This window comes from Netta rufina, assembly GCF_964035555.1.
Source record: "Netta rufina genome assembly, chromosome: 1".
Lineage (NCBI taxonomy): Eukaryota > Metazoa > Chordata > Aves > Anseriformes > Anatidae > Netta > Netta rufina.
In genome coordinates this window covers 126,936,665-126,960,989 of record NC_140123.1, presented here as the reverse complement: position 1 = coordinate 126,960,989, position 24,325 = coordinate 126,936,665, and the positions used below count along the sequence as shown (strand labels likewise).

The 24,325-nt window shown below is 46.0% G+C and overlaps 1 protein-coding gene across 1 annotated transcript; it reads right to left on the bottom strand.

Moving 5' to 3' along the window:
* Positions 1-688: 688 nt before the first annotated feature.
* On the bottom strand, positions 689-24,325 carry LOC311210576 (alpha-2-macroglobulin-like protein 1; the record flags this gene model as incomplete). Its single annotated transcript, XM_084288573.1, has 35 exons — positions 689-729; positions 869-971; positions 1,284-1,352; positions 1,973-2,063; positions 2,370-2,494; positions 2,606-2,821; positions 2,960-3,174; positions 3,634-3,796; positions 4,168-4,242; positions 4,642-4,798; positions 5,602-5,683; positions 5,824-6,000; positions 6,869-6,952; positions 7,987-8,041; positions 8,559-8,680; positions 9,266-9,392; positions 9,520-9,745; positions 10,429-10,543; positions 11,361-11,445; positions 11,669-11,821; positions 12,118-12,267; positions 12,609-12,754; positions 13,143-13,206; positions 13,445-13,675; positions 13,924-14,091; positions 14,567-14,676; positions 15,103-15,217; positions 16,187-16,298; positions 18,439-18,523; positions 18,984-19,143; positions 19,651-19,671; positions 21,637-21,689; positions 22,250-22,412; positions 23,146-23,329; positions 24,267-24,325. The coding sequence occupies 35 exons, from the start codon at positions 24,323-24,325 to the stop codon at positions 689-691; spliced, it is 4,302 nt and encodes a 1,433-aa protein (XP_084144699.1).

The window sequence follows — 24,325 nt, the reverse complement described above, 5'->3', positions numbered from 1 at the left end:
ACTTGTGTTGGATAGGAGTGCCGGTGGCTCTCTAGGAAGATCCCTAGGATCTGTATAGGCAGGTCCCACAGTGGTCTGTGTGTGGGATTATGTCAGGATGAAGCATATGCCATACCAAAATTTTGCTTTATTCTTCCAGAAACAACAGATCCAAACCTGTCCTCACCTCAGGCTGCTACTAACAAGCCATCCTCTCTCTAACAGCTGTTTTTGTCACCCCACAAGACAAAGTGTTACATCTTCCCAGCTTCATCTTGCTCCTTTGGCTCCCGGAATTCCCCCTTTCTACCCAGTAATGAAGGTAGCAGGGGCTGGGGACAGACTGGAGCAGTTGTCTGGGTCTGAAGACCCTCATTAGTGCAAGCCACTATAGCTCTGCATTCTCACTCCACATGATGCAGTCACCATGCTCTCAGTCTTTCCTTCCTCACTCCCATTTTAAGACTATATCTGCTGTCAGTCAGAGCCTTTCAGCTGCTTTCCTGTCTGAAAAAAGCCTAGGTCTACACACCCAGCCACAGGCACCTGGCTGTTCCTCATTCTTGCTGGACATATACTCCCCAATGACTACCGTTCTCCTTCCCACCTCAGATTGCTCACAAGCTCCCCAGATATTCCCTCTCTCCCACCCAAGACCCATCATTTCCTGATGCCACCATTTGTATCACACAGGGACTTGTTGCCTACCTCAGCTACAGACAGCACTGTAGTCAGCCAAGGCTCGCTCCTCTGCAAAAGGAAATGAGAAAGACAATTACACATACATGAATGTGCACAAGAAATAGCGCACAATGACTTTACAAGTTACATCCAGAGAACTAGTAATCCAGCTCTCCATCTCAGAGTAGGAGGGGAATCACCAACCAACCTGGCTGGTAGTAATCATAGACTTTGACGGTGGCCGGTTTCAGGTTCTTCATCTCAAATATTTGTTCCAGTTGCAGACTGAAAGTCTGAGATTCATCATTGAGCTTATGAAGATTGAAAGAAATTAGCAAGGAAGGGAAGTAAGAAGACATTTCAGTTTTGTCTTCTCTACCTTGAATGCTTTCCTGTAAAAAATCTCTTTAATCCATCAGAGATCCTGGATTTTAGAAATGGAGTATGTAAGAAATAGCAAATGCTAACTGTACAACAATTAAATTAGGTAAGCTTCTTCTGCCCACAGTTCTACTAGTGTTATTTCCCCATGGCTAGCCCAGCCCTGGCCTTCTCACACAGTTCCTTGTCCTCTAGTCTCTTGCTCTCGTTATGCCTAACCTAATGCTGTCATTCCCATTTACCTTGTCCAGATAAATGTAGACCACATCAGCTTTCACTTCTATTTTCTTAACGATGGTTTTGCGCTCCAGCTGGGACAGGAAAGAACAGCACAGGTAAATTTGTGTTGATGTTGTATTGATGGCACAAAGTAGAACTGGACCCTTTGTGGATCTTTGTCTTTCACATGTGTAAGGGCTTTATTGTCTCTATCTTGAGTAGTCCCTCCTGGAGCACTCCTTGTGAGCCTCATCTTAAGGACAGACTAAGCTGTCCCTGCTCAGTTAGAGGAATCTCCCACTCTGGGGACAAAAGGCAGTAGATAGTATATAGGACTTAATGTGCTGGTCAGCAAAGAGGCACAAGTAAAGACTGTTGTTATCTTATCTCACTAACTGCTAGAATGCTCTTAAATACACCTCTGGGTGTTGTGCAAATAATTAATCTTTCATCTTCATGTGACAAACAAATACTGTTATTTAGCACACCCAACAGAATAGTGTCAATGGGAGAAGCTGAACCATCCTTGAAATTCCATGGGTGGTCCTTGCAGGACCTTGTATGGAAATGGAGAGATTTTGGTTCAATTTCAACAGTGAAGGGTCATTCCTAATGTAGTTGCCTCATGGCCTGAATGAATAGCTCCCAATAGCAGCAAGCAGGTGGGACCCATTTACCAGAGCCACCCTTTTTCTGATTCCAGACTCCTTACCGACAGCCTGGAGCCTGGAGCCAGGACAAATCCGGACAACAAGGAGACCTCCATGATCACCATGTTGGATGTGACTCTGCTGCCAATGTAGCTGAAGAAGATCACACAGTCAGATGGTCTGTCTAAGAGAATAGAGTCCCCCCCTTCCCTTTACCACCATATCTTGTGTGTAGGACCCTGAGCCATCTGGGCCTGGGGTCAAGGTAGACAGTTTATCATCTCACAGGAGGTGAGATGCAGGTAGCCAGCACCTTCCCCTTCCACCCATTAACTACTGCCAAATTTACCCTCTGTCCTGCCTGTGTTCAGTCCCTCCAGTGCAGCCCTGAGGCTTTTCCAGCTGTGCTCCCCAAGCACAGCATGTCTTGCTGGAGGAGGAAACAACCCTCAGGATTACCTGACGAGGATGCGGACAACGAGGGCACGTGTGTTGGCCTGGCTACAGTTGGCCAGCTCTGTGCTGACACGCAGAGTGAAGGTTACAGTGGTCCGCGGGGGAGACTTGTGGTACCTCAGCACTGTCTGCAGTTTGAGGGTCAGGATGGAAAAGACAGCCCAGGCATGAGTTCATCCAGGGCGAAGAGGCAGAATCCTCCATCTATCATCTCTCCCACACTCACCCCACCACCTTACCTGAGCAAAAACACAGCTGCTGCCCTGGGCCTGCACCATGAACTGCCCTGGGATATCTGTCAGCTCTGCCTGCTGCACCAGGAGCCGTTTCTGGCGGGTGACTTGGAATGTCTTCCCAAAGCCCCTGTGGGACTTCACCCTCACAAGCGCTTGGCCTGATGTGCTGAAGGTCCTTGCTGCATATTTTGCTAAAGCTTGCAGGGCAACAACTGTGTCCTAGGGAGAAAGAGACAGTCACCTCCCTGAAAACAACACCTCTAGCGAGGCCAGCTTGAGACAGGAAGACCTCGAGAAGACTTGCCCTGCCAACCTCAGGACGAAAAGTATATGGACCCACATGTAGCTACTTGTTACCTGGGTGGAGGCAAAGCCCCCATAGGCATTCTGCTGCTGGGTCAGCCATGCCACAATACCAGCTGCAGTTGTCATGTCACCTGCGTGAACCCGTGGCTTGGAAAGGTACGCCAGGAGCACGTAGGCTGTCAGTTCTACATCCACTGACTGAGTGCCAGGCCAGAAGGCTGTGGAAGCTGGGGAACTTGGTTTGGGGCTCCAGTGTATTTGTCCTCCTGCAGAAAGAAAAGGAGTATGCAGGCTATCTGGAGAGAAGGGAACGAAGGGTTCTGGACACAGAAAGCAAGCAGTAGAGGGCTTTCAGAGCTCCTTCTGCTCCTTCACTGTCAGGCCAGTATCGCTTTGTTAAGTTGGTTCTCCAGGACTTCATCCAGTCCTAGCACACAGGTTTCTACCCCCTCCCTCAATAAGATCTTTAAATCCTCCAGGCTGGGGAAAATATTTCTTATAAGTCACCCTCACAGCTTGCTAAATAACGTATTGCAGTTAACATGGTGCAGTTCCTGGACAAATACAAAAATAGCAGGTGCATTTATTTTTTCCTCAGCACGCCTCTTGCATAGGTTAGCATATTCCACGTTTATCAGCTCTGGCTAGGCAACATGCATGGGTACATTGCTCCAATCCCAGCAGGTGAACAAGAGCTATTACTGCAACAAGCAGCCAGCACCTACCTGATTTGATGGCCTGTTCCTCCAACTTGTATAGCAGCTCCTGGGTTGTCTCATAGTCTCCAGCCAAGGCAAAAGCATAGGCCAGAACAGCTTCTGTGTAGATACTGGTGACATTGTGAACTGCCTGCTGCAGGCAGTGGAGGGTACTCTGCATCATCTTGCCCTGCATTGGTAGAAGACATGTGCCAAACACTGACAGGGGCAAAGCAGAGGTCAGGCTCTCTCTGGGACTATGTCTTGCTGGTGTAGCTCCAGAGAAACCCGCAAAATTATCACCCTCTCTTGCATAAAAAAGGCAGTGCAGCCCCATTGTGCACTGGAAACTATGGCCACCAAACACTATTGCTCCATGCTAGTGCTACAACACCGTCTCTTATGAGGAATTACTTCAGTTTCACTAAACGTTGTCTCCCTCTCAGCAGCCCTTGATGTGTTCCTGGCCTGGAGAACGTCAACATTATGAGCTTTTTCCCCATAGCAGGGTGCAGGCATGGGAGAATAAGGGAGAGCAGGGGACAGCTGGTGTGTGCTCACCTTCAGTGGCTGACCCAGCTCCAGCAGTGCTGCAGCGACATATGCTCCCAAGGAGATTTCATCATCCACACTGCCCTGTGAAGGGAATCCATTGCCAGAGACAAACTGTGAGGAATCACCAGTCACCAGAGACCCTCTGCTGGTGAGGGATTCCATCTCTGCAGAGGCACAGCCCTGCACCTGGAGCCTCTCGTAAGCATGGTCTCCACGGCTCTCAGGTGTGTCATTCTGACACCCCAGGACCTGAAGCACTTTTCACTCTCTAAGGGGTGTTTCAAAGGCTCAGGGCATGACTTCCCAGAAGGATAGGCATTCTTTATGCTGTCTCTACCCCATTCCTTGCTCTCTTTAAGTCTAGTTGCATGACTTGCACGAGTGACTTTCCAGGATCGGTTGTGATCCTATGACCCTTTGCTGCCACAATGCCTGCCCAGCCATTCCCCAGCTGTGCTGCCTGAATTGTCTCTCATTTACCTTTATAGAGGAATGAAAGAAACTCCCTTTGGTGGCAAAGCAGCCGCTGGGGAGTTGATTTTGCTCTAGCCAGCGTAAGGCATCCTGGATGTTCTTATCATCTACATAGATGTATTTCTTGGCTTGGCCAAAACTCTTGACTACAAAAGCTGTCAGCCTAGGAAGAGAATGAGTTGCGAGAGAAATAGAAACACAAAAAGACAAAAAGAAAGCCAAATGCCTCCTGGTGCTTGTCTCTGAAGTTAACACTGACATATCAGGGTGTTTAAAAAGACTCTCTTATACGCAGAAAAAAAAAAAAAAAAGATCTCTCATACGCAAAAGCAAACTAAAAGTGGAAATGGTCTCTGGGACCAAAGCTTCTCTTCTTCAGCCTGGGTCCACACAGTCATGTACTGCTTTACCCAGTCATTTCACAAGTGAAAAACCTCTACCCCTTCTACTTTGCCTCTTGCATCTCATCTTCCTTGAATACCTAGACACAATCTTGAATACCCCATTTCCTTCATTCCTTCATTTCTCCCAGCCCAGCCATCATAGTGCCAATACAGTTCATGCAAACTCTCCCAAGCAAAACCCTCCATGGGAAAAATGACTTTTCATTGCCCTTCCCTGATCTTCCTCCAGTCAGTATGTGCCCCTATTGGCTTGCTGGGGCTCCACAAGTAGAACCCCTTGCTCTGTTTGGGGCAGCAGCAGGACCACAGAAAGAAAAAAAAAAAAAAGGATCTCCTTGACCCTGAGACCATATCTTTGTGTTCCACTTTCCCAGAAACTCTGCTGCCCTGCCTCATACCTTTTTCAAGTGTCTCAATCCCTCAATCTGTATCCATGTCAAACAGCTCCTCGGGGGCTCCATCCAAAAGAAGGAACATGCATCCTATCAGCTCTTCTCAGACACATTAGCTGCTCTGGCCCAGACAGTACAAATTAGGAGCAAGGGATGTTCCCAGTGCTTACCAAGTGTTCCCTTCCCCATCCTGCTGCCCAAAGACACTGTAGGAGCCATCTCTATGCTTATAAAGGAGTTGTGCCTGGTACCCTGGGGAAATACAAACAGTGATTAATATAGCACAGTAATAGAGAAAGGCCAGTACTGTCAGAATAACTGCAAGGAAGAGAGCTATTGGTAGATTAGACACGGGGGAAAGCAGAGGAGCAAGGTGGATCTCTTGAACTTACCATTGTGCAGGAGTCCCGTTGCCCTCTCCTTGATTTCAGGGGTCATCTGCCTCGTCTTCTCCAGGTACTGCAGCACATAGACAATGGGGGCAAACAGCACCATGTTCTGCTCCCCACAGCCATGGGGCAACTGCACCAGGCGGTCCAGGTTCTGTAACACAAGCCCCATGAGGTCACCTATGCAACAATATAAGAAACAAAGAAAGTCTGAGTATGATTTCAGATGCTTCTCAGCCAGGCCCTGGATAATAGTGTGTTATCTCAGCAAAGGAGAAAGAAGAAAATGGAAAGAAACAACTGAGTATAGGATGAAGGTGACTATTCTTCATCTTCCCAGTCTGGGGGGCATGCAATACAGGATAACCACACTGTGGAGTCTCTGAGGAACTTTTTCAGTGTGAAGGGCTCCAACCTTGTAAAGGGCTTTGAGCAGGGCTATAGTTGCTCAGGTTGTGTCATACAGACAGATAAATATAGAAGTACTTAGGAGAAGATTGAGATGTCTCAGGTCTTCTTTGAGGAATTATGGCAGGCCTGGTTTCATACCAGTACGAACATGGGGACAAAGGAGCACAGTGCAAAGAAACATATTGAAAACATTTGTCTGGTCCCAGTGGCCTCTCCAAATAATCCTTTTGTAACTTTGTAATGCTGAGAAGGATTTCTTCTCTCCAGCAGCTTTTATTGTAGCATTGAAACTTAGCAGGGGATGAGATGGTTATGAATTTTGCTGATTGTATCTACATTGAACTAGACAAGATCCCAAAGTCCCAGATAAAATTTGGCCCCAAGGCTCTGCTACCAAGTCCTAGCCAGAAAAATGAAGATTATTCTCCTCTGCAACCTACTTTTCTCATGAAAATCTAAGTGCAAATCCAAAAAAAAATTTTGAAACCATGTTATTGGCAAACCTTGCAGGGCATTGAAACTTATTGTTTTCTCTTTCGAGCAGTGTCATTTCAAATGGATCCCCTGACATCATTACCAAGTTAAGCCCTGCTCATCTGTAACATCGGTCAGTGAGTTCACAATAGAAATGGCTTACCTGAGATGGAAATTGAAGCTCTGGCAGATCCTTTTACTACATTATCCGGGAGGTGAAGGGGCACAGGATCTTCAACCATGTTTCCTGATAACAACAGGGTTAAGGTGCAGCATGAAAAATCAAACCAAAAGTATCTAACCAGAGTGACAAAATCAGAACAAGTAAGTGGGACACTGCCTACATCCTGCTCATGCAGAGTGTTCTCTATAATCTGTCTCAGTCGTCACACCAAGCTCCACTGCGTGGAAACTTTTCAGATTAGAAGTGACTTGAGAGCTTATGGCAAGGGCAAGGGCATACTAAGCTTCACAACTCAATTCACCGTGCTTCACAAGTTCCATGAGGATCCTAGTTGATCATCACTTGGCAGGAGGACATCCTGCAGAGGCTTGTAGTGCTGCAGGGTTAGGGTGGTATGGCAGGAGCTTCTCTCTCTTGAGTGACTATCATGCTCCAGGAACACCCAGAGGCTACATTGTGGGAAGGAGGCTACAGAGCACGATTTTGCCACCTAACTCAGTGACAAATTCAACAGGGAAGGACGTGTGGAAATAATATTCCCTGTCCTTTTCTGTCCTAATAAGAAATTAAATTTCCTCTGTGAAAAAAAAATAAATTTTGAAAAAAAAATCTTTCATAAGCCCTCCCGCAGTTCAGTCCTACTTTCAGGTCTAGTTTTATCTTGTTCAGCCTGGAGAAGGCTCCTGGAAGACCTTACAACAGCCTTTCAGTAACTAGAGGGTGCCAACAAGAAAGCTCAATAGAGACTCTTTATCAGGGAGTTTGGTGATAGGACTAGAGTAATGTTTTTTAACTAAAAATGGGTAGATTTAGATTAGATACTTGGAAGAGATTCTTTAAGATAAGAGTCATGAGGTACTGGAATAGGTTGCCTAGAGAAACTGTGGATGCCCTATCCCTGGAAGTGTTCAAGGCAAGATTGGATGGGGCTTTGAGCAACCTGTTCTAGTGGAAGGTGTCCCAGCCCATGGCAGGGAAGTTAGAATTAAGTGATCTTTAAGGTCCCTTCCAACCCAAAACATTCTATGATTTTAGTTATTTCAGGCTGCAGGACCTGAATAATAACCAGGTCTAGTTATTTCAAACTGTCCACGTACCTCCTCTTGGGCACAGAATGGAGCTGTAAGACTTCTCCACTAGCACACCTTCTGGCTGCCATGGCAGGAACATAAATATGAGACAGAAGACACAAGATTACACACAAAATTCCCAAACAGCAGTAAAATTGCAGAGCAGGTCTGAATTCAGCTTTTAGTTCCCACGTTCTCAGGGACTCCTCCTCACCTTTGGCAGGGCTGCACTGAGACTGTCTGCTTCACTGATCACGAAAGCAAAAGCAAGTCTGAGGGACAGGACTCTAGTCAGTGAGCAGATACAAAAGCTCATGTATGGTTGGTCATTGAGCAGGAGAATGTATAGGGAGAACCATAGGTATGGCATACAAATACAGCTCAAAAAAGAGTAGTGCAAGAAAGGAATAGACCTGGCTAGGTCCTGGGAGGAACAGAGTAAACCAAGCCCAGGCCTTGGTATGCTAATACTGGACAGAAGAAAAAAAAAAGAAAAAAAAAAAAAAAAAGAGGAGAGAAAACTGTTTAGCCCAGCTCGGTCTCCTTTCACCCGGGGCAAGGACACTCAGGGAGAGAAGTGAGCCTGCTCTTATACTGACCCGAACCAGCAAGTGTTTGACCAGAACATGCCTCCGCCTCGTGGTAGCTGGCAGGGGCTTCCTGTCCCCACAGCGTGGTGTGGTGTCCAGTACCTCAGTCCTGATTGTGATATTCAGAGTCCCTAGCAAATAAATTGAACAGTCTGTTTCTTACGTCCGTAGCCAGAGTCAACTTGCTTTAACTGACAGTGGTCTGAGGTGCTTCAGGAGGCTGAGCCTCCCAGCTTCAGTGGCTTGACAGGTAAAGATGGGCCAGTCAGTGCCAATGGTTTGTCCAGACACCCTAAGTATGAGGGGGCTAAGTAATGCCTCACCAACAATGACCTTAGTACTCTATATGTGACTATAGTGTGAGAAGGTTCAGCAGCCCCTTGGACCCCAGTGACCCCTTCCCATTGCACGTGAAGCACAGCACCAGCCATACTAGGTTCTCCCAGTCACATACATGCAGCCCGTTCCTCCCAAGCTGGTTCTACACCTCTATCCCCAAGAGTTCTCCACGTCACCCATTCAGTTCCCACCCTCCCTGATGAGCCTATCTAAGAAGGGAGAAAGAAAGCAACCATGATGGTTTGCATTCTTGTACCACTAAAAATAAGCTTTGGGATCCAGGGAAGGCAAGGCTCTGCCAGCTTTTCTGGACCTCCCACTCCCTTGCAGTTCTTTCTGAGGGCTCCCCACCACTGCTCCCGTTCTGATTGCCACACCCAGCTGGATTGCTGTCATGTTCCACGCGAAGGTCTTGGACTCTTCTGCGCAGAGGCACTCTCTGTCCCTGCAGGTCCGGCACTGCTCCACCTGGAAGTCTGGAGATTTAGCCAGGGATACCTGTATCTAAAAGAGTGCCAACAAAGGAGAATGACTGGGCAACTGGGGAGAGATGGTGTGGTACATTTGCTGTAAAACTGGAAGGCATGATAGGTCTGTCCCACACAGTGTTTGCTGTGGCACAAGCACATACCTGTATGCACTGCTGCAGGTAGTTGAAAACAGTAGCCTTCAGCGTGAAGGTCTCTCCTTGTATCACAGAATATGGCAAAGTCACATCCACAAACACAGGTTGTACTGTTCTGAGACTTGTGGTCGGGGCAAGTCCAAACCCCCTCCCAGCCAAGCAGAATGTCTTGACTTTCCACTCAGCGACAGCGGCAGGCGCTGTGACTGGGATGCTCCTGCTCCCGTTGGAGCTGAGAGGAAAAGAGCACTTGCATAAGGAAGTCTGTCCCACCCCACTGCAATGGGAAGAGCTCAGGACACCAGGTGAGGGATGCTGTGCAGATCCTCAGACTGAGATCAACGTCTGCCCTCTCATCAATTACTCCCACTCGAGTGGCTCAGAGTAAGACAGATATAAGAAATCTGTTCCTTAAAGCCATAATTGCTGCTTAAATGCTTCCAGTGATTAAGTTATACCCTCTTCCTGAGCAAGACACTCTCCTGGCATTCCAGCTGTATACACTCAGTCAACAGCATAATGTCCAGGAAAGCAGCAGCACCACATTCGCCTGAGTGCTGATTCATCAGTCCCAATCCAAGCATTGTGGCAACAAAGGTTATACATTTAGACAGTGCACCCACTAAACTGGGAAATCAGTAGAGTGTACACCACTGTGTGAGAAGAGGATACTTGGTGGTTTGATCATGAACATTGCTGTTTTCTAAACATGACTAAGCAGACTGAAGTTTTGCTCCTTGAAGTCTGCTAGTCATTCATTCGGATGCACTTTAAGTGCAGGGAAGAGCCATAAGATTTACATGCAGACCTCTCTTTACACCTATGGATGGCTTTTTTGAACAGATACAAGTCAGCCAAAACTTAATAACAAAGGGTTCATCCCTCTGTCCACTTGTAAAGTCTAGCATCACTTACCCAACAGAGAACAGATTCCAGATCCAAGTTTCAGGCAAATAGTGATGAAATCTTCTTTGGGTTGTTAATTGGGTTTGTTCCTTGGTCATTCTCCTGTATTCCATAGAGGGACCCCCTGAAAGAAAGAATAAAATTCCCACAAGAGTGGAAGAAGTGAGCCCTGACAATGATCAACAGCCAAGAACTGGGACAAGAGGCAAAGCAAGCAGTAACAGATGTGAGTCAGGCAGAGCAATACACAAGGGAGTGAGCTGAGTTGGTAGGAGGGGGAAAATAGGAAGGAGAAGAAAATGGTAACGGGAAAATCAGTTTGCAGTGAGCGGGCTGTGGCTATAAATTTTGAGTCTTGGCTAGGCAAAGACTCAATCTGACCCAAAATTGGTGTTGAAGAGACTATGGACCTCTAGAGGGCCCTTTTAAACCAACATTTCTGTAATTCTGGGAATAACAATATTCCCGTTTGCTTGTCTGCAGAAAACGCAGAGACCTCTGCAAACAATAGTAGTTTCAATATCAACAGGCAGATAAGGCAGTTTGGTATAATCACCTAGTGCAAAGCGAGACATTAAGGAAGCAGGTGACAGTTCCTGCAGCCAGAGGTGGGAACACAAGCCAAAACACAGCACGGTTTGTGGTGTAATGAATGGGAGATGCTCCCCTTCAGAAACCACTAGGTTTGTCTGTGCCCAGAAAGGGAATGACATTCTCTAATGTCAGGGAACATGCAGGTAGGGGAATTTTTCAAAACTTTTAAAAAAGTGACCTATTTGTTCCTGCTGAGGTCTGACAGACCTGGCAGTGGCTGTGGCAGCAGCATCTGTTACACCTCAGCATGTTAACATCCACCACCAGCAAACCCCAGCGATCAGAAGGCTCTTCCATCTATGTGATATCAGGTCCCAGCACAAGGATAGTCTGAAAGTTCAGCTCACCCATCGTTGGCTTCCTACCTGCCCGATTAGAGCATTGAGTTGGCTTCCTGATTGCAAGGTTTGAGAAGATTTTTAGACCCATGTTCTGTTGGAGAAAGAAGGAGGGGAGGGGAAAAAGAAAAGCAGCTGTGAGTGGGGAAGGGCAGCCACTCTTCCTCAAAATGACTCTGAAAACCATCACTTTTAGGACAGCCAGCTGCCCAGACAGTCCAGGTCAACACTGGCCCGAATGGACAACATGCCTGGTTCTTTCTTTCTCAGAAGGACTCTAAACAAGTGTCTCACTGGGGAAAGACAGAGATGATTACCCAGAAGAGGTTGAAGATGTCAGGCTGAAAGGAATGCTGCAGTTTCCCTTGCAGCAGAGGTGACGTGGAGTGGGGCTGAACACAGTGATCTGGATACTCTTCAATTTGGGCAGGGTACCCATGTCGGTAGATAGCAGGGAACAAGCCATAGACCTAGGAAAACTCACAGGCAGAGGAGAATCAGGCCAGGAGCAGATACCTCCAAATGCTTCACTAAAGCCTCCCCAACATAGAGCCTGCCATCTTTCTAGGCAGACCCCACGTACTACTTTCACTCCTCCTCCACACAAAGACCCCCTCACCCATTAGCCTCCAGCTCCCTTTGCCACAGCCCTGCCTGTATTTGCCCAGCTCATATATCATGTCCGTTTTTTGTTGGTGGTTGTTTTTATGTTTTTGTGGTTTTTGTTTGTTTGTTTCTTTGTTTATCTGGCTGCACAGACACTCACCATTTGGCTTGTCAGCTCACTCTCTGGTCTCACAAGGAACATGTTTTCATCCACGGCCTGTACTGCACACACGGAGCCGGGGGCTGCCTGCAGCCGGAGCTGTGCTGTTGACTCTGGGTGGGCTTCTTTAGCCAGAAAACCTACTTTGACCTTGAACAGCACACCATATAATATAAATATATAAATATAAAATATAAATATAAATATAAATATAAATATAAGAAATATAAAAAAGAGAAAAAGAGGGGTAAGGAGGCTGACAGACACAAGGCGCAGACAGAAAGAGGGAGCTCAATTAACATCCTCCCGGCTCAACCTCTGCTACGAATAGAAGTCACTGCTAAATGGAAGATCCCAGTCCCTGGGCATTGTGCTCCAGACATCCCCTTCCTCTCTTCCCCCCAGTTCTCTGAAGGATTTGAGTGTTTTCTTTCCATAGCCTGCTGACTCCAGCTTGTCAGCTGTCCCTCAGCTCTCGGTGTGAGTCTCACCTCATTTTCAAAGCACAAGGCAACATCAAAGCGGATGCTATCTGCTGTTATCCCTCCACTGGGGAAGATAGCGTACACCACTAAAGAAGGTGACGGGGTGAAGTCAGCAGTGAAGGTCAGAGGGATGGAGAAGGAGCCCTTCAACACTGAGGAAGGAAAAGAAAAGTGTTTCCATCACAGCCCCACTGAGACCTTCTTTTGGTCTCCTTTTTTCTGCTTTATAATCCCACAGTATCAAACTAATTCCTTCTGTTTTTCTCTCTGTTCTCTCCTTCTGTTCCTTAACCCTGTGTATTCCATCTCCACACAGTTCCTCCCAGTCTCTCCTCCCTTCATTGTTTCACTCACTCTGTCTCTTTGTCCTCTCCCAGCTGATATAATTGCTTCCTTGTCTCCATCCACCCTGTTTGTTGACTGCCCAGGAGGTGTAGCTTCAGGGAGTTCAGGAGAAACTCCAGTAACTTTCACCATCCAACCTAGGAACCCACCAAGCCCAACTGTTCCCCATGTTCAGGCAGGCCACTTCAGACTTACTGTTCAGCTTCCCAACCTGGACGCTCCTCTGTCCCCTGACAACAATGCCAGCCTTCCCAGTGACCTGAGGGAAGAGGACACTGGGTGAGCAGACTGCTGTCTGTCACCAGGGCACACTCATGCTTGCCCTGTGTGCATCTTGCACTCTTAAGCAACCACAGAAATAAACTGTGGGTCCAATCCAAGGTGACCCAGGTGAGAAGGGTGAGCTCTATGCAGGGGTAGAGTTCCCTGAGTTCTCCAAGAACAAGTCCATATCGTCATCCCTCCCCCCACCTCAGTTCTCTACTACCCTCACTCACATAATATGCAAAACCTATCCGGCTGGTGTCTTCTCCCAGGTCATCCCGACTGAGTGTGAAGGTCACCTGGACACTCTGCTTTAGTCCACAGGGCAGTGTTCCTGTGAGTGGGTGTATGTCCAGGAAGCTCTTCGTTGTGACATGGAAAGGTTGCAGGTGATGGTAAGCATTTGTGTAACTGACACCAGTTTGCCAGGGTGCGTGTGTGAGATCTTCCAGCGTAAACCTTCCCTGAGATGAGATCAGAAACATACGGAAATCAGGACATGGGAGTTGCACGCTTCAGTGCTTTGTTAGGTTAGGATGTCATTAGCTTGGTTTGGGAAAAGCCATTGCTTGACACCTTCCCCATGGCTCTACACCAACAGAACTGTGTGGGGAACCCAGGAACAAGCTGTCAGGGGGCTGCAGGGCAGGAGCGGGGAGCACTGGCAGAGTTTGAGGCTTTTCACTCTCCTGTGTGCAGAGGTGAGATTTACCTCCAAAAAGACTGAGGAGCTGTTCCAGGCAGTTGTGTCCAGGTTGAAGGATGCTCTTCCATTGCCATCCGTGATATACATTTTGATAAGCCGACGTCTCATGAACTTTATTACGAGATAAACTTTTCTGTTTTTCATACCATTTCCATGGTGATCCTGAAGCTTAATCTGGGGACAGTAGGGAAGGACAGAAAGGTCAAAGTCAGATGTCAGTCACAGTGTCATACCCAAACCTTCCTTCCTCTGACAAGCATACTCCTTCTTGTTTAGGTGGCCTTGGCTTCAATCTGGCCCCAGGAAGATAGCAGACCTGTAAAACTCCCTCATCTGTAAAGTTAAGCTGAGGGTGGTTTTATCCTCCCCAAAAGCAGCAAGTAACTAGACCATAAGGAGCTCAGCTCCTAGCCAACAGCTGAGAAATTCCAGCAAAAATCACTCAGTGCTCTCAACAGAAGCCAGAAGTGTAATCACACCAGGGAATCTGAAATGCAGAAACTGGAGCCATGCTGCACCTATCAAGTAATGTCACACAATGAAAGGAAAACTGCTCTGAGGAACAGAAAATGGTTTGGGTCAGAAAAATTTGCTAGATACTAAATTCATTGGCAAATGATGGGGAGGGAAGAAGTATGGGAAAAGTCACCTTCCCCCTGTAGGGTACTCCGGGAATGTAGTAAGCATTTGGTGTTTCAAACACTGCCCGTGCAGCTGTCCTGGAAATGAGGATTTGGCTGGAGGAGTTGATTTGGACCCCTGTTGAAATGCAGAGTACAAGGGATGCAAGATCATTATCAGAGGTGACTACTGTACCCTAGTTTAATCTCACTTTGTTACGCCCAGGCCTTCTGACTGAAGCATCTCAAAATTCCCAGTACAAGTATATTTAATGTACAGAGGCTGTTCCTGTGGCAGCTCATTCCTTAGCTAAGGTGTTTCTAAGCCCCTTTTTGGCCTCATGGACCAAGCTCCCAGACACTACTCACTTGCCTGCTGCTGGCAGAGCAGCTCTCTGCAGATGCAGTGAGCTCCTCAAGCAGGAGCACCAAGTCCTGTGATGGCCCCAGCAGTGTGGAGGAGAGGAGGAGGTGTGCCTGCTCTGACCTTCACACACCAGGTACGGACACTCTCATCCTTGTACCTTCTCTACACCAAATAACTGTAAGCAGACCTTACGGGTACCTGTGCCTGCCTCCAGAAGAGAAGCTTCTGCATAGATTTTGCTGTCCTCCTCACTAGGAGCCAGATTAAACACCGATGTGCTTACAGAAGGTGTGAAGCACCCCTTGCTCACTGTCTGCAATGGGAAATGGTAGATAATTGAGGCTGGGGAGAAGTGAAGGAGTTAGAAGTACACAATATTAATCATTCTGTCATAACTTGATCACAACAAGTAATAATGCAGACTCAGTCAGATAGAAAGTGTTCACATTTTAAAATTGGTATTTCCTATTTTATACGTATGCATGCATGTAATTCATATTGTAGAAATATAAAACAAATCACCATAGTTGCATGAAGTTTGCGATGTTGGTAACTTTCCAGCTTTAGCAGAAAACTGAAGGTTGCACTAACTGGATCACAAAGGAGTTATATTAGTATTTCAAGAGATCTGACTAGGAAAACTGCAGAATCAAATGAATCTAAAGAATCAAAGTAACTTATCGTTTTCAGAGCTGGAAGATTACAACTACCATATGTCCTGATGACAAATTATAAAACATGAAAAGTTTTAATCATACATGCAGATACGAAGAGTCCAGTTATGACATGTTTTGTTAAGGATGAAAAGAGTGAAATAAGGTGGAAAAAAAAAAAGTCAGTACATGATTTGGCTGTGGAAATAACTGTCTACACTGTACGTTGGTAACCTTATGCATCTCCAGGGTAGGTTCACCTTAACATGGTATTTTTGCACCTGAGAATTTTTGCACCTGTTGCTTCTTCCACTATATCACTTCCTGGGTATTTATACTTCTTTACAGAAAAGAACAGGACTTTAAGGTCTGCATATGATTTCCTCTTTTCTATTCCCTATCCTTAATAAACAAATTTACAAATAAGAACTTCTAGGGGTAAAGGTATCTCAGTTGGTCAGAGTAACCATAACTGCATTAACTGAATAAAAATGTTTACAGATTAGACTACAGGTAGAGGTTGGCAAACCTTCCTAAGTAGCAGTTCATTCCATTCTCTCAGGCATTGTCACACGTTGTCATATGTGGTGCTCTTCCACCAACCACGTATCCCCCAGGATTTTACTCACCTGACCACTGTATTCTCTACAGATATCCTTGCTGACATTTTGAAGACGCCTCCTTGCCTTCTGGCACAAAGTCACCCTCATGGTCCCTTGCACTGCTTTCCCATAGTGGTACCTGCAGGGAAAGCACCAGATGAGCTGCCAAGCAGAGACACTGAGAAGAATTTTGTGGTTTGCTGAGCACATTGCTACACACAGGTGGGCTTCCTGATGCCGGTCTTCATTCAGTTTGTAAGCAAGCAGGCACAAACAAAAACACAGTACAGAGTATATTTAGGGAGTGCACAGTCTTGCATCCAACACAGTCAGACACAGAGCCTAGGCAAAAAAAAATGGGACCACGCTTTCCAAAGCTCTCTCATTTCTGGGTGCTTTCTGTTCTGGAACTGCAGGCAGAAGAAAAGAGCTGGCCTGAGTTGTGTGCACACAGCATGGAGCAGCACCAACTGGAGATACTGGCTCAGGTGTGAAAGGAGCAAAAGCCTATGTCCTTGTACACATGAACAAAATGTGCACGATATGACATTAATAGAGCTACGGTATTTCAGCTTCTGGTGATGGCCTTAGCAGCCCCAGCTCATTTGTCTCAGCCCCCACAGCAGACACACCCAAATCAAAAACATTTTCCATTGTCACACTGACTCCTTGGTCACTGTAATTCAGGAGGTGGTGGGATGGTTGGTAGAGCAAGGGCAAAACTCATTTTCTGTGGTTTGAAAAATCTATTGTTTATCCAGCAGGCTTTCTGTGTGGCTTTTAACAGGTCTATTTAGTTGCAGAGGTGGAAGAACCTCTGCAGCAGTACCTGCCAGAGCCTTGGATGAACCAGCAGGCTTTGCAACCTCTTTCCCCTATTCACACGGTGTTGTTAGAAGCTTCACTGAGGACTCCCCACTTAATTTGGGAGCTATAGTTAAGCTCTAGACCTTAAGCTACATTATAGCTATACCTATGCCAGTGCACTACTTCTCAGCCTGACGCACTGGCTTGACTTCCAGGATTCACCTCAGTCCTTCCTCCTCACCATGGGTTTATCTTATGATCTGGCCTCTTCTTTCCATCATCAGACTCAGACTGACTCTGATTCTTTCTTTTTTCTCTTTCTTTCTTTCTTTCTTTCTTTCTTTCTTTCTTTCTTTCTTTCTTTCTTTCTTTCTTTCTTTCTTTCTTTCTTTCTTTCTTTCTTTCTTTTTCTTTTTCTTTCTTTTTTCTCTTTTTCTTTCTTTCTTTCTTTCTTTCTTTCTTTCTTTCTTTCTTTCTTTCTTTCTTTTTCTTTCTTTTCTTTCTTTCTTTCTTTCTTTCTTTCTTTCTTTCTTTCTTTCTTTCTTTCTTTCTTTCTTTCTCTCTCTCTCTCTCTCTCTCTCTCTTTCTCTCTCTCTTCCTTCCTTCCTTCCTTCCTTCCTTCCTTCCTTCCTTCCTTCCTTCCTTCCTTCCTTCCTTCCTTCCTTCCTTCCTTCCTTCCTTCCTTCCTTTCTTTTCCTCAACTATAGCAGAGTCATGCCCTTGTCAATGTGGACTTTTCCACTGACTGCCTTGCTGACTTTCTGTGCTTCAGCTCCTCTGTTGTCTTCTCTTGGGGAGCAATGTTCCCTAACAGCACCAGTAACAGGAAGACATCCATGAATTACCCTGTTGATGAAGAGTGCTGTGCTGTTTTCTATTAGCAACTTAAATGCTCTGATTTGAAATGTTTTTTAATAAGAAATGATGCCTGTTCAACAGCAAAGAGGCAGCAAAAGTTTTCAGAAAAAACAGCTCCAAATGTGGCTCTGTTCACCTCCTTTATCTGTCCACAAAGTGCTTTCCAGAGCATTCTCCTTCCTCCTTTGTGCTTACACCTTCTGAGGTCATGCCTGCCTTCACACCCTCATCTGCTCAGTGTTTGCTAATGATTACAAAACTAGAGAAACACTGCTACTAAGAAGGAAATAAGTTCAGCAGCATAAAATAAAATGAGAACCTTGTACTGATCCTTGTACTTCAACAGATCAGTCCCATATCAGATATGCATATTTCCCCATACAAGGTCCACCAAGGCCAGATGGACACAGCTTCCAGAGAAGGGTGTAGCTCAGGTACCTCCATCCCAAGCAAGAACCAAACAGTTAGACTCTTGTACTATCTATTATTCTTTGAAAGCAATGCTTGTGTTTCACGCCTCTTTAGCCAATTCTCATTGATGGACTCAAGAGAGTACATGTGTGGAAGAACAGACAAGATTTTGATGAGCCGTTTCTCCAGAATTTTCTCCTCACCTGCCACATACACGCAGTGGGAAGGTTTTATCTGAAGCATAAATCTGAACTGGTCCTTCGAAGAAAACATCAAACTTCTGCAACACTGGAACAAAAAACACAAAGTTACTCTGTCAAAGGCAGCAGGCTACCTAGACATGGATCATGAAAGGGAAGAGTTTGTTACCATAAAGCTGGAGTCCTGTAAAGGAGCATGTTCATGAAATAAAAGCTAATTCAAATTTTTAAATTAAAATTACTTTAAAACAGGGAAACTAAAGGAAGAATCTTCTTTTTTTCCCCAACCTATGAAATGCTACAGAGGTCTTAGGATTATTCTCTCTCTGTGACACTCTAGTAACTCTTGTTACTAGATGCCCTCTCCAGGAATCTCCAGTACAATCTCCCTTGTTGATATTTGTGATATTGCCCACTCTATACATTTTTGTTGAAATCTAGCTCTCAGACAGTAAAACTTAGTTTACAGTGTTTGGCTGCATATTGTTATAAGGACAGAAACAAGCAATTCTTCCATCCCATTCTTTGTTCTCCATACTCCATCTTACCATGTTCCTCCACCTTAAATGTACTGGACACTTTTGGGTTCACCACATTGATGGTGTAAGTCCCCAGAGAGAGTTCAGTAGCTAACTGGAAAGAGAGATCTGCAATGCCCTGTTTTGGTCTCACATCCAGCCATTGGCCAATGCGGTTTTGGTTTGGGTCCTGCAGTTGGAGGAAAGGAGACAAGAGACAGTCATCAAAAACATCTGCTGTTCTGTTCCCAAAGCCCACTGGATTCAAAGTTTGAGAGATTTCAGAGGCTTTCACAGGCTCCTGTTTTTTGTTTTGTTTGTTTGTTTGTTTGCTTTCTTAATGGGAGGTGCTGCAGCAACCTGAACACTGAAACAACGACAGAGACGAGCCCAACACACTAAAGGTTGCTCTACATTGTACTGCCCTTGAAAAAGAAAGTGTGAAAGATCCCAACATTTAAACTCTCCAGTCTTAATGTAAGTATAAACTTTAAGAGTTAGCTAAAGTCTGGATGGAGCTCCTGAACATTGAAAGGAATGAACAATTTGTCTCATCAATGCTTTTTACAAGCATGTGGATGCATATACATGTATACAGTGATGCTGAGAAAAGTAAGTTGACTCAGTAAGACAACGGCCTAAATATCCCTCCTGAAGTACCTTTCCTCATAACACTTGGGGAGTCTGACACACCCACCTGGATTTCCACCATGGAGTACTGCAAAGCAAACAGATAGCAATATCAGAAGCTGGCATGATATACCAACCTACATATAGACTTATCTTACCCACCTAGCCCACATGACAGTCCCAAACATTACAATACAAGAAGCTTGATCCTACAGAAACCAGGAAAATGGTTTTGAAATAATATGGATATATTTTTAAGATGCATTTAGACATATTCAAGCTTTATTCTGTGACCATGAAAGCTATAGTTTGCTATTTTAAAAAAAAAAAAAGAAAAAATAGAAAAAAAATATAGAGAGAAAATTAGAGATACTCACAAATACAATCATTCCAAACTCATAAATATCAAAAGACATCAGTTTTGTAATACAAATCCCAGCAAGTAGCAAAACCGCATCATCTATAGGATGAATAAATCCCATATTTTCCTGTAAAGTCCCTGGCCTTGGAGGTAAGGCTTGGGGATAGGTAATGCTGCTGACTGCAGCGGCACATCCAGGCAGGCACAAAGAAGGGCCTCCTATGTCTATTAACTCTGTTCTTATAACACAGGAACTGTCAGCCAGGAGGCAGTAGTGGTGTAAGGACAATGAGGCATAAGGAGGCAGGAGCAGGGGACTGGAGAAAGTAACTGGTCTGTAAACAAAAGGCCACATTTGATTCGCATTATTCATCATTCTGAACTTTCATGCAGGTTATCATAGACATGTTTGTTTTCATTTAAATAAACAAAGTGCATTTATATATTTATATAACCAAATCCACTGTCAATGCTAAACAAAACATGCCAGTGAACGGCACTTGTGTTATCACCAACCCACCTAATTCATAAACAAGATATTACAGCTTTAATGCTGCAGTGCACTCAAGCCTCATAATAGCTTTGGTTAAATAATTTTGAATTTTCATCACAGCATTATCAACAGTTATAGTGCTAATTTACTCATACTTACAGATAGCCACCAAACATTTATGGCCAATTATCTTCATGAACCAAATGCAGGCATGGAAGCAAAGGTATTGCTTACTCTATTACCTAACTAATATAAGACAGATGCCTTCTATTTCTGGGGCAGGAAGTGAGTGCGTGATCCTAGGCCCTCATCAATAACCAAAAAAAAAGGGGAAATTAAGTCCACACTAAAGAAGCCAGAAGGATCTCTCCCTTCATCTCAGTCTGGAGGGATTTGATTTAACGCTCTGCACACTTATGCCCCTCAGCATTTATCTATCGTGGCATGAATTCCAGTTGGCTCTCCTTAAATTGCTTCAGGACAGAGGAATGTGAGATATTTACAGCCGCTGGCAGCAGGTAAAATTGCTCACTGTAGAGAGATGCTAGTCTTGCAGTTTCCTGGCTAGCACCTATGCAAGTCTCTGGCAACTTCTCACTTCCTTGACTCAGGCAGAACAAGCTGCTGCCAGCAGCAAGTCAGTATAATTTGCTTATACTGCCTTCTCTCTCGTCTCTTTTTATAATCAGTTTGTGTGCATCCTTTCCCATATCAATTAATTTTTCTTAAAATTTTGCAGACATGCTGTGGCTTGCTGCAGACCCTTCCCACCACCTATAAGAACAACACACTGCAAAAAGCTGCAGAACTCAGTTCTGGCTGAGCCTGGGCACAGCCCGTCTGGTAACCGTGCCCACAGCCAGCAGCCTGCAGATTCCCTCAGAAGCCAGCTTTTTTCTGGCAAGGGGAAAGTGCAAGCAGCTTCTGAGCTCCTAACTCAGCTAGCAGGCAGCGCTGGCATGCTCCCCAAACCTCAGCAGCCATACCAGAGATACCACCAGCCAACAACCGTCCTGTCAGAGCGACAATGCAGCTGGGAGACTGAACTCAGCAAGGTTTGGTAACAGGTCAGCGTCTGCTGCCTTGGGTACTGCAGACACACAGACCATGTCTGCAGGCACAGTGTGGGGCTGGCAGAGGAGGCAGACTTGGCAGAGGAAGTCTGGAGACTTCCTTGCATCCACTTAGACAGGCTTTACCTTGCTGTTAACAGGGACAAAGTCTTCAGTCAATGTCACTATCCAAAATTTCACTGAAGGGAGAAAAGGAAAAGATCATGTTGTAGAGACAGTACATTCAAGACGGGGCTAAACCTGTGCTTACCTCAACCCCCAATCAAGGCTCTTACTGCCCCCACGCCTGCCTGCAGCCCCCTCTTGGTGCTTGTTCAGCCCTGCTCACCACTTCTCCCCTCCCCACACACAGCAGGCTGTGGCATTCCTGCTTTGCTTTTTGACAGATTGTCCCACCCGCTGGCACCACTCACCCGTGGGACAGGCTTGTAGGCACAGGCTGAGGAAGGGGGACACAAAAATCTCGCTTTGTCCCCAGCCTGTGGCTAGAAAGCCTGCTCCTACAGCCTGTGAGACCACAGCTTCCAGCCCCCTCCCTTCCCTGAAACACAAGCATAAATGGCCTCTGGTGCTCCAGATGGTGGCAGAAGCCTCTTTGGTCACACACAGCTTCTCCCTTTGTCCCAGCTAGGACTACAAGGCCCAAAGCACCAAGCACAGCCCTCGAGGGAAAAGGGGAACAAAATACAGACAGGTCAAGGCAGGGGAGCTTCCAGGGTGCTCCATGCAGAGCGCTCACCTGTCTGTCCTGGCCTATAGACAGGTTTATCCATTTGGATGAAGGTGCCAGTGCCAGTCCTACGAATCAGGACTTGCTTCTCCTCCTTTGCACTGAAATAGTGGCCATTGGAGATCTGCAGCTGGACAGTGCCCACCTCTTGGCTGCCTGCAGGTTTGGGGACCTGGGACAAGGAAGAGAAGTCACCAGGTTAGCAGGGAGCAGGTGAAGACATGATGGCATTAGAACATACACTCTTCTCGTCGCATATCCTGAACTGTGAAGCCTTCTTCTTCCCCACCTTATTCTGAAGGCCAGTACAGTGTGTCCCTTCAGGGGCTTATTAACTCTTACTTGCCAGCACAAACAAAGAAAATAAGGTTGAAAGAAAATATGGCAGATCAGAAAGCTTCGTATGGAGCCTGTGTAAACACCCTGCTGTGCCCTTCCTAGTCCCAAAGCACACTTTACAAGAAAAGCTTAGGGAGATGCAGGTGTGAGGGGAGACTGCCTGAGCTAAAAGGTCTGGTTCTGTATGCATCACTGCACAGATGACATCCTGTCACACTGCATCCTTCTTAGTGGAGAGAATGAGGTAACAGCTGCCATTTGGGCGCTTCTGAGCTCCTCTACCTTCCTCGCTCCTTTGGTGACTAGCCAGGCACCCGTGGTGAACTGGGCCACCAGGGTGGATAGTAAGCTACCCAACAGGAACAATATCATGCAGACAGACAGAGGCAGGGAGGAAAGACACTAAGCTCCCACTAAACACTCTGCCTGACTTTACATTAACTCCTTTCCATGCCCTCTCTCCTCCCATCCTCCTCCTAATCCATTTCTCTGGCAAGAAGAGTCATGAGCCAAAGGAGCACTTTGGGAGCTGTTAGCTACAGGCTGCTCCCAGGAATGGTCCTTACCTGAAACCTGGAGCACTCAAAGATCCAGTTGTTCCGGACAACCTTGCGGTAGATGCTGATGTTGCCAGAGGCATGCACAAGAGTTAAGGCCACGCGAATAGGCTTCTCCACACCACGCAGGTCCAAGCACACCCTCTGGGAGGAGGGGAAGGGCAGTTCAGCTGGAAGGATAATCAAATACTTCCTGCAGTGGGGAAACAAGACGATCAGCTAGTCTCTTTGCCTTGAGACTAATACTCCATGGTCTGAGGAAGCAGCAGGGTTTACCTCTTTTCCAGGAGCAACTGCTCTGCTTGGGGAGAGAGAAAGGTGATTAACAGTGAGAATGTGCACCTCCCAGTGTTGATGGAAAAGTTATAATAAATTTCAGGAGACTACATGAAAAATGCTTTGAGGTGACCTCACATTATGCTGGTGTGTATGGAATTCTGGAGCATGCTACAGTAGCACAAGGAAGCATTTACAACAGAGACCATCTCTGCCTCTGCAAAGAAAATTCTTTTTTAAGGGCTTCCCAGTACACAGGGAAAAGGGAACAGTACTATCGGACTGGGATATAGAAAAAGTTTCAAAGTTAAGACTTGGATCCAAAACCAAACTGCTGTATTCACTCAGGAAGTCGCAGCTGTGTAATTCTGATTCCAAAGCTCTCTATGATTATGGATCTGTTTGACTATGACATCAGAAGTGCAGGATTCTCTACAGCTTTTACTGCAGCCTCAAGAGAAAAGGATCCACCTTTCTTGCTTCGAGAAGGTTCATCAATTACTTTGGCAGCAGTCTGGTTCCTGCTTAATTATTCTCAGCCCTGCAACCCTAAACCTCTTGCCCTTCGCTTTATCTTACACCTTTCCCTTAAGACTGCCTCAGGTTGCAGACCCATGTTCCTCTTACTCCCACTGACAGTCCTCACTTGGATCTTGCACTGCAGCAACATTCAAAGAAAAAATTCCCACATTTAGAAGGATCCTGTGCTCATATCAGGACTTGTGGCATGCATACCACCCCATATCTATCCCTTATAGGAGATGACTCGCAGGGTCCCATACTCTCTCCCTACCATCCTGGCCCCTCCCTCAGCATTGGACCTGTCAATCACCAGACCTCAAAATGGCACTTACGGTTGTGCCACTATCGCCAGGGTGTAGAGCAGGCAGCTCAGGAGGAAAGGAGTCCACAT